Raw genomic sequence first — 17396 nt, 5'->3', positions numbered from 1 at the left:
AGATTACAGAGATAGGGAGGGTTGTAGGGCCTGAAGGACATTACAGAGATAGGGAGGGTTGTAGGGGCTGGAGGAGATTACAGAGATGGGGAGGATTGTAGGGGCTGGAGGATGTTACAAAAAGGAGGGCTTAGAGGCTGGAGGAGGTTACAGAGATAGGGAGGGTTGTAGGGCCTGGAGGAGGTTACAGAGAAAAGAGGGTTGTAGAGGCTGGTGGAGGTTACAGAGATAGGGAGGGTTGTAGGGCTTGGAGGAGGTTACAGAGATAGGGATGGTTGTAGGGGCTGGAGGAGGTTACAGAGATAGGGAGGGTTGCAGGGACTGGAGGATGTTACAGAAAAAGGAGGGTGTGGAGGCTAGAGGAGGTTATAGTGATAGGGAGGGTTGAGATCCAGGAGGGATTTGAAAACAAGGATGATCACTTTAAACTTGGTGTGTTGTTGGACCAGGAGCCAATGCAGGTCAACGAGCACAGTGGGTGATGAATGAATGGGATTTGGTAAGAATTCAAATACAGTCAGCAGTGTATTGGATGAGTTTAGGATTCAGCTCAGATGTGATGTGTGATGCCAGGACAGTGAACAAATGCTCACATGAACAGAGGCCACTTGAGGAAGTGAGTGGAACCCATAGAAGATCCAGCAAGAGTCAGGAAGGAAGAAATTGAATGAGAAAAGGAAGCAAATCCTGGTTAGCACGGGGATTTAGCATGGGGATTCAGCACCATGGAGAGGGAATGGTTGCCACCCTCCAGCACTCAATTTCTAGTTTGAGTCGTGCTGTGCAGTGATGGACCTGTCATGAACTTCAGTGACCACTGGAGCAAAGTGGGAGGAAAGGTCAGAGGGGAGAGTCATCCTGAGGGAGTCAGTGCCTGCTGGCAACAAGGGCGATTAACAAGAGACTGGGAGCTCAGGAGCTGACGATACACACTGCCTTTAATTTTCATTCCAACCCTATCAGTCCAAAATAGAAGGATTTTCGTTCATTTGGATTCTATATAGCTTGAGTGGACAGGAAGGGGTTTGGTTCCATTGGGATTGTGGACAGTGGGAGTGAACGGGAAGGGGTTTGGTTTCATTTGGGATTGTGGACAGTGGGATTGAATGGGAAGGGGTTTGCGTCCATTGGGATTGTGTGCAGTGGGAGTGAACGGGAAGGGGTTTGGGTCCATTGGGATTGTGGACAGTGGGAGTGAGTGGGAAGGGGTTTGGGTCCATTGGGATTGTGCGCAGTGGGAGTGAACGGGAAGGGGTTTGGGTCCATTGGGATTGTGGACAGTGGGTGTGAATGGGAAGGGGTTTGAGTCCAATGGGATTGTGGACAGTAGGAGTGAACGGCAAGGGGTTTGGGTCCATTGGGATTGTGGACAGTGGGAGTGAATGGGAAGGGGTTTGAGTCCATTGGGATTGTGGACAGTGGGAGTGAACGAGAAGGGGTTTGAGTCCATTGGGATTGTGCACAGTGGGAGTGTTAAATCTCTACTGTGAAACAACCTGCAAACACTCATTGAGTGGGTTTCACAATGCAACATAATCTCTTGAGTAATGTGATGGACACAGCCAGTGCCTGTGGAGACAAAGAGGTGGAGGAAATGGAGGGGCAGTCAGAAGTTGGTGAGTCAGATGTTTCACTGATGAAGGCCTAGTGCCAATTTGTTCACGCTTTATAAACTGAATGGGTTTTATTTTTGGTTACCCAGTTACCCACTTTCAGCCTCAGAGAGGAAGCGTTGTCAGCTACTTTCATCCCGTTTGCATCGAGATTTCCAGGTGAGTATTGACAGCAACATTTGGCGCTGAAGAGGGAGGAGATTCCCCACTAGAAAAGACTGTGATTTTGGGGAACAGGAGAGGGACTAGGCATTGAGAATATGCCGTTGGTCACATGGTGATCCCAGAGGAGATCCTTGATGTAGGGACTGGGTGCTCCTGGATACAGGGCCCACTCGATGCTGGCCTGACCAGGGAAACGATGTTGGTCTCAACACCTTCAGGCTTGGGGCAGGAAAAGCCCATTTCTGATACCTGCTCATGATTGCTGCCTCGCCACTGCGGGGGCACTTTGGGTGTAGGCAAGGTCAGGTTTCACTTTGATCACTCAATATTGCAGCTAACACGTAAAAGATGGGTACAACAATCAGAGAGCAATCTAATCTCAGAAACCTCTGTCCCCATCAAACACTCCCAGCACAGGGTTAGATACAGAGTAAAGCTCCCTCTACACTGTCCCCATCAAACACTCCCAGGACAGGTACAGCACGGGGTTAGATACAGAGTAAAGCTCCCTCTACACTGTCCCCATCAAACACTCCCAGGACAGGGACAGCACGGGGTTAGATACAGAGTAAAGGTCCTTCTACAGTGTCCCCATCAAACACTCTGGATGGTTACAACCAGCAGAGCGATGAGATTTTGACCGGATCAGATTGATCTGGATTCAAGATGCAAGGATGGTAATTAAACTGCCTCCCTTTCCCCTCAGTATTAGTTAAGACAGGAGCTCTATACCAGCGCCGCAATTCAACTTGTTTTTGATTTCCACCTTCCTAGTAGAATTGGAAACGCGACCTACAACCCCTGCTGTTAAAGTGCTGCCCCCGGAGCAGTCCATGGAGTTCGGCCCGTCCCAGGTCATTGGTAGGTAACCCTTTCCTTGATTCTTGTTAGGAACAGGATAGGGCATGTGCCTACACAATCCCCCGCCCCTGTAGATTTAGGGTCCATCTCGAGCTATATGCAACAGCCCAAAGCAGCAAAGGTTTTGTTAAGAATGAAGTCTCACCCACTGCAAGTCAAGATGTTGCTACTAATTACAATGTATTGGCTGACTGCTTTGTTTCTCATGAGGATGAACTGGTTGGTGCAGGTCTCCTAGTATCATACCGAGAGGCATAAGAACGAGCAAGTACTTGGTCATTCAAAACTAAGCTGCCCTGTGCTCTAACTCACCATGAAGTTCCGTTTCCCCTTAACTCCCGTGCTCGCTGACCTATGTTGCCTCTTAGACTGGAAAAACTGTGATCTTACAATCCTCTATCCTCGAGTTTAGATCCCTTTATAGCCTCACTCCCCTCCCAATTAAGTGCTAAAATTATCATGAATTTGCCGTTTGCCTTACCTACCTTCTGTATAATCTTGCTTCTCAATAAATCTGATTTGAGGCTTTAATATCTCACACTCTCCAGTTGCTGGTTCAGATGGAATTCAGAGACTTTCTGTTGTGCCCAGCACTAAGTATTTCTCCTCTCTGTTTCGTATGTCTGTATTTTGATGATTTTGAGGATTCAAACCAATCTAAGCTTCTTCCAATAATACAGAGGTCTTTATAATTATCAGGCTATGCAGACAAGGGCCTTGCTTCAATGTTGCATCTGACAGTCAGCAGGCGCTAGCAGTGTAGCACTCTCTCAGTACTGCTCTGCAGTTACCAGTACAGATTAAGTCCTGGAGTAGGGTTGAAACTTTGAACTGACTGACCCAGAGGTGAGCATTCTACCTAAGGAGCCAAACTGATGACACCCCAAACAGAACAGGCACAGAGCTCAATAACTGATCATAAGTGACTGTAAATTCAGGGCCCGCACTCTCATGTTCAGGATCTGTGCTCCAGCTACTTCACATAATAGAAGGATTATGACCTAATTTGTTTTGTTTCAAGAGAGAAGGTTCAACGTTTCATCCTGAATCACCGATTGCAAAGGGGGCTGGTGAGCACTATTTATATCGAGTGGGTCACTGCCATCTGGTGGTCGGGCCCAGAACTGTGAGCATTTGGCACCCGTGGAATGATGTCCACTCCATCCAGGTTGCCTGTGCCACACTATCGTGATACCTGTGTATCACAATATATACACGCCGCACCCCCAACACCAAGGCCATATGAGACTCTGCGAGTGGTGTCCAAGCACACAAAAGACCCAGGTCAATTTGGGGGTGGGGAAAGAAACAAGGAAATTCTTCTCCCTGAAGTGATAGAAAACGGTGGTGGTGATCACTCCAGCCCTGATTTCCCTGCCCTCCCCACGTTTTCCTAAGAGGTGATTTCTGCCCCAGAAACTTGCCTGGGTGAGTGCAGCTCCAACAACATTCAAGAAGCTCGACACCATCCAGGACAAAGCAGCCCCGCTTGATTGACACCCCATCCACAAACATTCACTCCCTCCACCACCAGGACACAGTAGCAGCAGTGTGTGTCCCATCTACAAGATGCACTGCAGCAACTCACCAAGCCTCCTCTGACAGCACCTTCCAAACCCAGGACCAATATGACCTAGAAAGACAAGTGCAGCAGACACATGGGGAACACCGCCACCTGGAAGTTCCCCCTCCAAGCCACTCACCATCCTGACTTGGAAACATATCGGCCGTTCCTTCACTGTCGCTGGGTCTAAATCCTGGAACTCCCTCCCTAACCTACACCACAGGGATTGCAGTGGTTCAAGATAGCGGCTCACCACCACCTTCTCAAGGGCAATTAGGGATGGGTAATAAATGCTGGGCCCAGCCAGCGAAGCCCACATCCCGTGAATGAATAAAAAAGCAGGTTCAGCTTTTGCTTGAGGGAATTCAGCAAATGGTGCTCACTGCACGAGAGGCCACCCTGTTGCAGATCTCCACCATTCTCTGGGGAAAGGGCCACCACTTGACATCTAATCTCGGTCTGGCATCAGACAACTTAAATACTTGACCCCTGCTCCTGCACCCGGACCCCCTCGCCACAGTCCCCCACGTCCCAGTCCTCCCTCACCCCCAGTCCTCCCTCACCCCCAGTCCTCCCTCACCCCCAGTCCTCCCTCACCCCCAGTCCTCCCTCACCCCCAGTCCTCCCTCACCCCCAGTCCTCCCTCACCCCCAGTCCTCCCTCACCCCAGTCCTCCCTCACCCCCAGTCCTCCCTCACCCCCAGTCCTCCCTCACCCCCAGTCCTCCCTCACCCCCAGTCCTCCCTCACCCCCAGTCTTCCCTCACCCCAGTCTTCCCTCACCCCAGTCCTCCCTCACTCTCAGTCCTCCCTCACCCCCAGTCCTCCCTCACCTCCAGCCCTCCCTCACCCCTAGTCACCCACTGCCTGATTCCTGTTCAGTGTGCAGCCTGGTTCATCCTGAGCGTCTGATAGATGCAGAAAGCCTTTCCCATCCCTTTCCCTGAATGTCCGAGAAGCCTCCAGCTGCTGGGAATTGTACGTCAGCGGAGCCTGTGTTTGCTTGTGGTGCAACGTGGACTCACAATCAGGGCAAATCTCAATGATAAAACCCAGGAAACAAAACCTCCATACGGACATACGAATCAGGAGCAGGAGTGAGGCCACTCGGCCCCTCGAGCCTGCTCCTCCATTCAATAAGATCGTGGCTGATCTGACTGTAACCTCCACTCCACATTCCCGCCTTCCCCCGACAACCTTTCACCCCCTTGTTAATCAAGAATCTAGAATCTATCCAGCTCCAGGCTGACAAAGAGCCAAATATTAATGACCACTTCCATGACCGGATATTTGTATATCGCCACAGATGTTGTATAACATCCCAAAGGGCTTCACAGGAACATACATTTGATACGGAGCCACATAAACCGAACAAAAGCTCAGACAATAAGGTTTTTTTTCCCCTTCAATCAGAGGCTGGTGAATCTTTGGAAGTTGCTACCTCAGAGGACTCTGGCTTAGCCATTGAGTATGTTCAAGACAGAGGTTGATAGATTTCTGGATAATAAAGATATCAAAGGATATGGGGATAGTGTGGGAAGATGGCGTTGAGGTAGAAGATCATCCATGATCTAGTTGAATGGTGCGGCAGGATCGAGGGGCTGATTGGCCTTCTCCTGCCTCTATGTTCCTATGTTTTAAGCAGCATCTTAAACAAGGAGAAAGAAAGAGAGAGAGGCGGAGAGGTTTAGGGAGGGAATTCGAGAGCTTTGGGCCCTCCAGGCAGCTGAAGGCACGGCCGCCAATGGTGGAGCGATGGGAATCGGGGGATGCTCAAGAGACCGGAATTGGAGGAGCGCAGAGATCTCGGAGGGTTGTAGGGGCTGGAGGAGGTTACAGAGATAAGGAGAGTTGTAGGGGCTGGAGGAGGTTATAGAAATAGACAGGGTTGTAGGGGCTCGAGGTTACAGAGATAGGGAGGGTTGTAGGGACTGGAGGAGGTTACAGAGATAGGGAGAGTTGTAGGGGCTGGAGGAGGTTACAGAGATAGGGAGAGTTGTAGGGGCTGGAGGAGGTTACAGAGATAGGGAGGGTTGTAGGGGCTGGAGGAGGTTACAGAGATAGGGAGGGTTGTAGGGGCTGGAGGAGGTTACAGAGATAGGGAGAGTTGTAGGGGCTGGAGGAGGTTACAGAGATAGGGAGGGTTGTAGGGGCTGGAGGAGGTTACAGAGATAGGGAGGGTTGTAGGGGCTGGAGGAGGTTATAGAGATAGACAGGGTTGTAGGGGCTCAAGGTTACAGAGATAGGGAGGGTTGTAGGGGCTGGAGGAGGTTACAGAGATAGGGAGAGTTGTAGGGGCTGGAGGAGGTTACAGAGATAGGGAGGGTTGTAGGGGCTGGAGGAGTTTACAGAGATAGGGAGGGTTGTAGGGGCTGGAGGAGTACAGAGATAGGGAGGGTTGTAGGGGCTGGAGGAGGTTATAGAAATAGGGAGAGTTGTAGGGGCTGGAGGAGGTTACAGAGATAGGCAGGGTTGTAGGGGCTGGAGGAGGTTACAGAGATAGGCAGGGTTGTAGGGTTGGAAGAGGTTACAGAGATAGGCAGGGTTGTAGGGTTGGAGGAGGTTACAGAGATAGGGAGGGTTGTAGGGGCTGGAGGAGGTTACAGAGATAGGGAGGGTTGTAGGGGCTGGAGGAGGTTACAGAGATAGGGAGGGGGTTGTGAGTAGGCGAGCGGTCAAATAAAAATGGAGAGTATTATTGAAAATGGATTGTACATTGCCTTGTCTTTCAGAAATGGACACGTGTAAAGTGGACCGGGGTATCTGCGGACATGGAGTGTGTGTCTATGATCCATCTGGTTACACCTGTGCTTGTCACAATGGCTACCAGCTGCATACCCAGGTTAAAAAGTGTGTGGGTAAGGATCAGTAAGACAGACTTACATTCGTATAGAACCTTCTCTAAACTTAGGACAGCCCAAAGCACTTCACAGACAATAAAGTCCCTTTGAAATGCAGTCATCTGCTATAACGTAGGAAATGCAACTGCCTTTACTGTGCACAGCAAGCTCCCACAGTCAGCAATGTCGTTTTTAGTTAAACTGTTTTTAGTGATGTTGGCGGAGGGACAGATACTGGGCCCAGGACATCAGGGAGAACACAGCACCCACCGCCCACCTCCCAACTCTCCTTCGAAATAGTGGCTGTGGGATCTTTTACATCCACCTGAGAGGGCAAACAGTGGTGTGGGGTAAGGGGAGCGGCCTTCGTATAAACACAGCACCTGGGTCAGCGCAGCCACTGTGAGCGATATCCTAGATGTTTGTGCTCAGTTCCCTGGGTTGGGACTTGAACCCACAACCTTCTGACTTGGAAGCAGGAACGGCCCACCGAGTAATGACTGATCCCCCACCTCCACCCCCTGCCTCAGCAAGACTTTTAAGCCTTGCGGTCAGATTCGCAACTTGAGGGCGCTGTTAGGATATAGCACCGCGTCACTTCCGCTGTACGTGGAGGGTGTGTCATTAATCCCTGCTCCACTCGGGACCTGAGCAGGCAGCTTCACAGCAATAGTGTAGGTAGGAGGCAGCCTGTTAGGGTGAGGGGTGTTACCGTCGGGTGATGGCGAACTTCCGCACATCGGGAAACCTGAGATCAGGTGAGGTGCGGGGTAAAGACCCCTTTCCCACTCTGCCCCAATGTGCCAGAGCCCCAGTTGCTGGCGAGCGTTTTCCCCACATTTTTACGATTATCCCACATTCGCCCTCCATCACTTCCTGAATCATACTCCACATTAGCGCCGCATTAGAACCAGTTTTGCCTTCGAGGGACATGCCCAGGATTGAGACTGCCTGATCTCTCCCCATGTGGGATCATGTCAGACAGCTGGAGACCATTCAAGATAAATTGGAAGCCATTCGAGTCGTCTTTTTACCTCTGAATTCCGATGCTGTGCTCGCCAGCTCCTCATCATTCATTCTGCGTAAGGTTTAGTTTTTCCAAAAATCTGTTCCCATTCCTTACCCTGCTTCAAGCTCCGTTTGCTGATCACTCCTCTGACCTGCGTTGGTTCCTGGTCCAGTAAAGCCTCATTGCTTCAATTTCTCAGCCTTGTGTTCGACTGGCCCCCCCCTCCTCCCTATCTCTGTAACCTCCTCAACTCCCTACATCACTCACTATCTCTGTAACCTCCTGCAACCCCTACATCCCTCCCTATCTCTGTAACCTCCTCAACCCCTACATCCCTCCCTATCTCTGTAACCTCCTCAACCCCCTACATCACTCACTATCTCTGTAACCTCCTCAACCCCCTACATCACTCACTATCTCTGTAACCTCCTCAACCCCCTACATCACTCACTATCTCTGTAACCTCCTCAACCCCCTACATCACTCACTATCTCTGTAACCTCCTGCAACCCCTACATCCCTCCCTATCTCTGTAACCTCCTCAACCCCTACATCCCTCCCTATCTCTGTAACCTCCTCAACCCCCTACATCACTCACTATCTCTGTAACCTCCTCCAACCCCCTACATCACTCACTATCTCTGTAACCTCCTCAACCCCCTACATCACTCACTATCTCTGTAACCTCCTCAACCCCCTACATCCCTCCCTATCTCTGTAACCTCCTCCAACCCCCTACATCCCTCCCTATCTCTGTAACCTCCTCCAACCCCTACATCACTCACTATCTCTGTAGCCTCCTCAACCCCCTACATCACTCACTATCTCTGTAACCTCCTTCAACCCCCTACATCACTCACTATCTCTGTAACCTCCTCCAACCCCCTACATCACTCCCTATCTCTGTAGCCTCCTCAACCCCCTACATCACTCACTATCTCTGTAACCTCCTCCAACCCCCACATCCCTCCCTATCTCTGTAACCTCCTCAACCCCCTACATCACTCACTATCTCTGTAACCTCCTTCAACCCCCTACATCACTCACTATCTCTGTAACCTCCTCAACCCTCTACATCACTCACTATCTCTGTAACCTCCTCAACCCCCTACATCACTCACTATCTCTGTAACCTCCTCCAACCCCCTACATCACTCACTATCTCTGTAACCTCCTCAACCCCCTACATCACTCACTATCTCTGTAACCTCCTCAACCCCCTACATCACTCACTATCTCTGTAACCTCCTCAACCCCCTACATCACTCACTATCTCTGTAACCTCCTCCAACCCCTACATCACTCACTATCTCTGTAACCTCCTCCAACCCCTACATCACTCACTATCTCTGTAACCTCCTTCAACCCCCTACATCACTCACTATCTCTGTAGCCTCCTCAACCCCCTACATCACTCACTATCTCTGTAACCTCCTCAACCCTCTACATCACTCACTATCTCTGTAACCTCCTTCAACCCCCTACATCACTCACTATCTCTGTAACCTCCTCAACCCTCTACATCACTCACTATCTCTGTAACCTCCTTCAACCCCCTACATCACTCACTATCTCTGTAACCTCCTCAACCCTCTACATCACTCACTATCTCTGTAACCTCCTCAACCCTCTACATCACTCACTATCTCTGTAACCTCCTCAACCCCCTACATCACTCACTATCTCTGTAACCCCCTCCAACCCCCTACATCACTCACTATCTCTGTAGCCTCCTCAACCCCCTACATCACTCACTATCTCTGTAACCTCCTTCAACCCCCTACATCACTCACTATCTCTGTAACCCCCTCCAACCCCCTACATCACTCACTATCTCTGTAACCTCCTCCAACCCCTACATCCCTCCCTATCTCTGTAACCTCCTCCAACCCCCTACATCACTCACTATCTCTGTAACCTCCTCCAACCCCTACATCCCTCCCTATCTCTGTAACCTCAACCCTCTACATCACTCACTATCTCTGTAACCTCCTCCAACCCCTACATCACTCACTATCTCTGCAACCTCCTCCAACCCCCTACATCACACGTTATCTCTGTAACCTCCTCCAACCCCTATATCACTCACTATCTCTGTAGCCTCCTCAACCCCCTACATCACTCGCTATCTCTGTAATCTCCTCCAACTCCCTACATCACACACTATCTCTGTAACCTCCTCCAACCCCTACATCCCTCCCTATCTCTGTAGCTTCCTCAATCCCCTACATCACTGCTTATCTCTGTAACCTCCTCCAACCCATACATCTCTCCCTATCTCTGGAGCCTCTTCCCACAACCCCACAACCCTCCCTAACTCTATAATCACTTCCAGCCCCTACAACCCTCCGAGATCTCTGGGCTCCTCCAATTCCGGCCTCTCGAGCATCTCCCGATTCCCATCGCTCCACCATTGGCGGCCAGGCCTTCAGCTGCCTGGGGGCCCTAAGCTCTGGAATTCCCTTCCTAAACCTCTCCACCTCTCTGTCTTTCTTCCTCCTTTATGACATCGACATCTCTGACCGAGCTTTCGGTCACCTGTCCCTAATGTCCCCTTATGTGGCTCAGGGTCGAATTTTGTTTCGATAAAGCCCCCGTGAAGTGCCTTCGAATGACTTAACCACATTTAAGGCACCACATTAACGCACATAGTTACTGTTGTACAGGTGGAGGGGGAGGGGACAATGTCAAGCCCCTGCCATTTTAATAAAGATTCAACAGGAGAACGTCTCATCCTTCTCTCTCTCTCTCTCTTCCAGATGTGAACGAGTGTGACAACAACCCCTGTGGGGTCAGAAAAGGCGATTGCATGAATTATGTCGGGACCTACAGCTGCCTCTGTTACCAAGGCTACCAGCTACAGGAACTTCCAGAAGGCAGCACTTGTGTTGGTAAGTCGTGCGTTCCCGTAGCCCCTCTCCCCTGTCTAACCGCACTACTGCCCATCACACCGGGACCCCTGACCTCCTCCAGGCCGGGTACCGCCCTCCATCCCACACCATTCCCGCTCAGCGCGTGCTTGCGGATTGACCTTTGACTGCCATTGCTCCGTTTCAGATATTAATGAGTGCACCGAGGGACGGCTGTGCGCCAATGGGCGATGCTTCAACACCGAGGGCTCCTTCTACTGCCGCTGTCACACCGGCTATCGCCTTGTCAGCCACCAAACCGCCTGCGAAGGTAACACGCCTCCACTCGCGACGCCATCCAAATGCTACCCACATCGGCAGTGCCGGCACTCAAATATCTCCACCTTGCTTCCTCCTCTCAGACTTCACCCGCATTCACTTTGTCAGCCTCCCCAACCCACCCGTGCCGCACTCCTGCCTGTAAGGGTCAGCTCCTGCCGACGTGTAATACGCACTGCGAATAAAAGAGAATAATTCACTCCCGTCCAATCCTCAAAAAGTTAGTATCCAGATGCAGCGAGTGATTGGGAAGGATAATGAAATGATGGCCTTTATCACGGGGGTGGGGGGGGAATTGGAATATAAAAGTAGGGAAAGGATGTGATTGCACTGGAGAGAGTGCAGAGGAGATTTACCAGGATGTTGCCTGGGCTGGAGAGTCTGAGCTATGAGGGAAGATTGGATAGGCTGGGATTGTTTTCCTTGGAGCAGCGAAGGTTGAGAGGGGACCTGACAGAGGTGTATAAGATTATGAGGGGCAAAGGTAGGGTGGATAGAAAGGCACTTTTTCCATTAGTCGGGGGGTCAATAACCAGGAGGCATAGATTTAAGGTAAGAGGTAGAAGGCTAAGGGGGGAGTTGAGGAGAATTTTTTTCACCCAGAGGGTGGTGGGAGTCTGGGTCTCACTGCCTGAAAGGGTGGTTGATTCAGAAACTCGCGTAACATTTAAGAAGTATTTAGATATGCACTTGTGTTGCCATAGCCTCCAGGGCTATGGGCCAAGCCCTGGAAAATGGGATTCGTGTAGCCGGATCTTTGTTGACCAGTGAGGCCACGATGGGCCGAGTGGCCACCTTCTGTGCTGTAAACATCTATGAATCTCTGAGTCTGTAAGTCTAAGTTTTGCTACAGGCATATGGGGCATTGGTGAGACCACGTCTGGAGCACTGTGCACAGTTTTGATCTCCTTATTTAAGGAGGGAAATACTTGCATTGGAAGCAGTTCAGAGAAGGTTCAGCCGACTGATTCCTGGGATAGGGGTGAGGGTTATCTTATGAGAAAATATTGGACAGGTTGGGCCTGTACCCATTGGAGTTTAGAAGATTGAGAGGCGTTCTTACTAAAACATGAAAGATCCCGAGGGGAATTACAGGTAGGATGCCGAGAGGATGTTTCCCTTTGTGGGAGAGACTAGAACCAGGGGACACAGTTTAAAAATAAGGGGTCCCTGATTTAAGACAGAGATGAGGAGAATATTTTTTCTCTCAGAGGGTTGTGAATCTTTGGAACTCTCTTCCCTAGAGAGTGGTTGAGGCTGGGCCAATGGATATTTTTAAGGTGGAGGTAGATAGATGCTTGACTAACAAGACAGTCAAAGGTTATCGGGGGGGGGGGGTGGTGATGTTAGGCAAGAATGAGGCCACAATCAGGTCAGCCATGATCTTATTGAATGGTGAAGCAGGTTTGAGGGACTAAATGGCCTCCTCCTGCTCCGAATTCGTACGGTTGTATCTGGTACTGTAAGTACATGTGCATGTGGACATGTGCAGTGTACACAGCGGGTAAGAAGGAGTGATTCACTCACGTCAGGCACTGTACAGGCTGCGTGTCACTCAGTATCAGCTCCCAGACGTATACCTTACACACAGAGCGTAAGAGATGCAGGACTTATCTCGCCTGTTTTACAAGATGAAAATTTCTTCTCCAGTTTCTGTGTTTCTTTTGTGTTTGACTGATTCCCGATTCCCCCTTCAATGTGACCCAGATATCAATGAATGCCACAATCCGAATGCCTGCCCACGGGGAAAGTGCAAGAATAAGCCAGGGACGTACGAGTGTGTTCCATGCCCAGAGGGATACCGGAGTCAGGCTGGAGAGTGCTACGGTGAGAACACACCCATCCAGTGAGCAAGGGGGATCACCACGGTGAGGGAGGGAGGGGGGATCACTGTGGTGAGGGGAGGGAGGGTGTCACTGTGGTGAGGGGAGGGAGGGGGTCACTGTGGTGAGGGGAAGGAGGGGGTCACTGCGGTGAGGGGAGGGAGGGAGTCACTGTGGTGGGGGGAGGGAGGGAGTCACCATGGTGAGGGGACGGAGGGAGAGAAGGCATAGAGAATGATGGGAGGTGGAGTTCAGGAAATCTCCCTCCACATTGTTCGCTGAAACATTCAGTGCAATAGTAAATCTTCCATTTCAGACAAACAGGACCCACTGTCACACTCGCAGGACAGGTACAGCACAGAGTTAGATACAGAGTAAAGCTCTCTCTACACCGTCCCCATCAAACACTCCCAGGGCAGCTTCAGCACGTGGTTAAATACAGAGTAAAGCTCCCTCTACACTGTCCCCATCAAACACTCCCAGAGCAGATACAGCACGGGGTTAGATACAGAGTAAAGCTCTCTCTACACTGTCCCCATCAAACACTTCCAGGACAGGTACAGCACGGGGTTAGATACAGAGTAAAGCTCCCTCTACACCATCCCCATCAAACACTCCCAGAGCAGATACAGCACGGGGTTAGATACAGAGTAAAGCTCTCTCTACACTGTCCCCATCAAACACTCCCAGGACAGGGACAGTCTAGATATGGTTCTCTCTTTGATGTCTTTGTTTTATGTTTAGTGTCACAGGTTGCACTAATACTCTTGATCCTTACTCCTCAGATGTTGATGAGTGTTTAGACAGATCCTTCTGTTTAAATGGAAAGTGCGTCAACACAAAGGGCTCATACAGTTGCACCTGCAGCAAAGGCTTTAAACCAGCGCCCGATGGGAAGAGCTGTCTAGGTAATCCGAACTTTCACTGCTCTCGAGTAACAGACCTCACTTGGTGGCCTGTAGTTCCTGTCTGAGTAACAGGCCTCACTCTGGGGCCTGTGTTTAATCCCGTCAGTAAGAGGTCTCAATCTGGGGCCTCTCAGTAGCAGACCACTCTTGGTGTTCAGCATTATTCCCACTTTGTTTAACCCCCAGATTTGCCACCTGTTTCTCACTTACCTTTAGATATTAACGAATGCAGCGAGGGGCGGCTCTGTGCCAATGGCCGTTGTTTGAACACAGAGGGGTCCTTCCAGTGCCGCTGTCACCCTGGCTATCGTCTGTCCAATCATCAAACTTCCTGTGAAGGTAACTTTCTCTCACTTCTGTTTATTTGGGTGGAGTGTACACAAGCTGTGGGAGGAGAGGTGCGCTGGGCTGAATCATTAATTGTATATTAATTGTGTCTTTAATTGTATGCATATGGTGGGCGTTCAGTGGGGAATTTATTTGCGTTCCTATAATTAGGAACAGACAGAAACTGTGGTGGGTGAGTTAGGAGGCGTATGCCTGTACTGTGATTCTCTGTAAATAAAAACTTACAATAGTGTGTAAAGATTAGGTTCCAGTTCTACTCTTAACTGCCGGAATTCAAGGAATAAAACATAGATGATCAGTTCTCAATGCCTGATTGCTTATAGTTGATTTAAGACAACGCTGGTTCTTGTGAATCAGTCTCGGTTTAATGCAATAAGGGAGCACGGAATGGTATTTAAGACTGGGCTGAGATTCCTGTGTGTTTTCCTAATTGTGGTAACTTTTGGCCTCTCACGCAGATATCAATGAATGTTTGGAGGTGGCTGGTGCCTGCACCAATGGAGAGTGCATCAACATGCCAGGATCCTACACATGCCAGTGTCACGCAGGGTTCCAACTGTTTGATGGCACACGGTGTAAAGGTAACAGTGGAGGGACAGGACAACTCAATGTGTGAAAAGAACATCTGCTGCTTCCTCTGGCCTCTGCGTTTCCACACAATTCAATACAAAACTCTGATATACCCCACACCCCTCAGTGTAACACTCTCTGATATACCCCACACCCCTCACTGTATCACTCTGATATACCCCACACTCCTCACTGTAACACTCTCTGATATACCCCACACCCCTCACTGTAATACTCCTTGATATACCCCACACCCCTCACTGTAACACACTCTGATATACCCCACACCCCTCACTGTAACAATCTCTGATGTACCCCACACCCCTCAGTGTAACACTCTCTGATATATCCCACACCCCTCAGTGTAACACTCTCTGATATACCCCACACCCCTCAGTGTAACACTCTCTGATATACCCCACACCCCTCACTGTAACACACTCTGATATACCCCACACCCCTCACTGTAACACTCTGATATACCCCACACCCCTCACTGTAACACACTCTGATATACCCCACACCCCTCACTGTAACACACTCTGATATACCCCACACCCCTCACTGTAACAATCTCTGATGTACCCCACACCCCTCAGTGTAACACTCTCTGATATACCCCACACCCCTCAGTGTAACACTCTCTGATATACCCCACACCCCTCACTGTAACACACTCTGATATACCCCACACCCCTCACTGTAACACTCTCTGATATACCCCACACTCCTTAGTGTAACACTCTCTGATATATCCCACACCCCTCACTGTAACACTCTCTGATATACCCCACACCCCTCACTGTAATACTCTCTGATATACCCCGCACCCCTCACTGTAACACTCTGATATACCCCACACCCCTCACTGTAACTCTTTCTGCTGCTGCTCTAATTTCCTCCACAAGTGGAAACATCAACTCTCCTCCTGTCCTTTCGAACCCCTTTGTAAACGTAAGGACCCGTATTCGGTCACCGCTTACTCTCCTCCTCACGTGGTCGCGAGTTCCATATTCTCAGCGCTCTCGGGGGGTAACGAAGTTTCCTGTGAAAGTCACCGGCCGCTTTTCATTGCACAGATATCGATGAGTGCGCCTTGAACCGCTCGCTGTGTATACCAAATGGCGCCTGCAGGAACACTGAGGGCTCCTTCTCCTGCGTCTGCGACACCGGCTTCATCCTGTCACTGGACACCTACACGTGTGAAGGTAGGTTGGGACAACAGAGGCACCTGAACAGGCCTAGGGAGAGACTGGCATCAGTCAGTGATCTGATGGGTTTTTGTGTGGGCTTACGTGCATATTGTTAGGGACGGGTCATTTCACAATCCATTTATTGACTTTTATAGAAGATAAGCGTACCAGTATTATTAATAATTAATCTGCATGTTGAATTACTACCTTTTGGGCCCACATTGGCTGGAGTTTGAAATGTGTAAAGTTTTTCGAGGGTTTGACAGGCTCGGCACTGAGAGGCTGGAGAGTCGAGAACGAGAATGTTCTCAGGATAAGGGGTCGACCAATGAGGACTGAACTAATGAGCAATTTCTTCCCGTCAGGGAATCATCGAATGGTCACTGCAGCAGGAGGCCATTCGGCCCATTGTGTCTGCACTGACTCTCCAAACGAGCTGTGTACCTAGCCCCACTCTCCTGCCTTCTCCCCCTAACGCTGCACATTCTTCCTTTCCCGATGACAGTCTAATTCCCTTTGTGAAAGCCTCGATCAAACCTGCACCCCCCCCCCCACCGCCCAGACTCTGGGACAGCGCATTCCAGACCCCAACCACTCGCTGCGTGAAAAAGTTTCTCCTCCTGTCACCTTTGCTTCTTTTATCAATGGCTTTAAACCTGTGCCCCCTCGTTCTCGATCCTTTCACGAGTGGGGACAGCTTCCCTCCTATCGACTCTGTCCAGACCCCTCACGGTTTTGAACACCTCTTATCAAATCCCCTCTCAGCCATCTCTCCTCCCAGGAAAACTTCTCCAAACTATCTTTGTTAAGGGGGCTGTGAGTCTTTGGAATTCTCTAACTCAGATTTGAATCCCTTTATAATTTCAAAGCCTTTCCCAATCTTTTTTCTGTAGAAAAGACCTCTAGCCTGGGATAAGGAAGTTCAGAAAAGGTTCCGTTTGTACGTGTTAATACTTTGGAAATTCCACGCAGATCGAATTATTTGAATTCCGTTTCCTCACTAACTCCACAGCTACTCCTGTCGATACCAAGAGGGAGGTTTGTCTGGTCACCCGAGATGCTAATCCCCGTTGCTACTGCTGACCGCAGGAGAGTTTGGGAAAGTGGTGTGATTGCTCAGGTCCCTCCACCTCCCTCACGTTATCTGCCTCGGGGGGCGGGGGGGGCGCTGCTGAGTGAGTCCCGCTGAGAATCAAAGCCCATTACACCACTCCGATGGGCTGCCTAACTCTCCCATCGCCACCACCTCTCCCGTTCCTGAATGCACTGGGCAACCCCCCCCCACCCCCGATGCCTCTCCCGAGCGTCCACCTCT

At 50.3% G+C, this 17396-nt stretch overlaps 1 protein-coding gene across 3 annotated transcripts in view; it reads left to right on the top strand.

Moving 5' to 3' along the window:
• Positions 1-17396, top strand: part of ltbp3 (latent transforming growth factor beta binding protein 3) — a 155850-nt gene that overhangs the window by 127384 nt on the left and 11070 nt on the right. For 2 of the 3 annotated variants that reach the window (XM_041179866.1, XM_041179864.1), the window contains exons 10-19: positions 1703-1772; positions 2553-2639; positions 6935-7060; positions 10811-10942; positions 11109-11231; positions 12947-13066; positions 13848-13970; positions 14187-14309; positions 14777-14899; positions 15968-16096. In XM_041179866.1, coding sequence (XP_041035800.1) covers positions 1703-1772; positions 2553-2639; positions 6935-7060; positions 10811-10942; positions 11109-11231; positions 12947-13066; positions 13848-13970; positions 14187-14309; positions 14777-14899; positions 15968-16096 — 1156 coding nt within the window. The remainder of the gene's footprint in view (positions 1-1702; positions 1773-2552; positions 2640-6934; positions 7061-10810; positions 10943-11108; positions 11232-12946; positions 13067-13847; positions 13971-14186; positions 14310-14776; positions 14900-15967; positions 16097-17396) is intronic. The other variant, XM_041179865.1, reaches the window with a different exon arrangement.

This window comes from Carcharodon carcharias, chromosome 37, assembly GCF_017639515.1.
Source record: "Carcharodon carcharias isolate sCarCar2 chromosome 37, sCarCar2.pri, whole genome shotgun sequence".
Classification (NCBI taxonomy): Eukaryota; Metazoa; Chordata; class Chondrichthyes; order Lamniformes; family Lamnidae; genus Carcharodon; species Carcharodon carcharias.
This window is presented reverse-complemented; position numbering and strand designations above follow the sequence as displayed.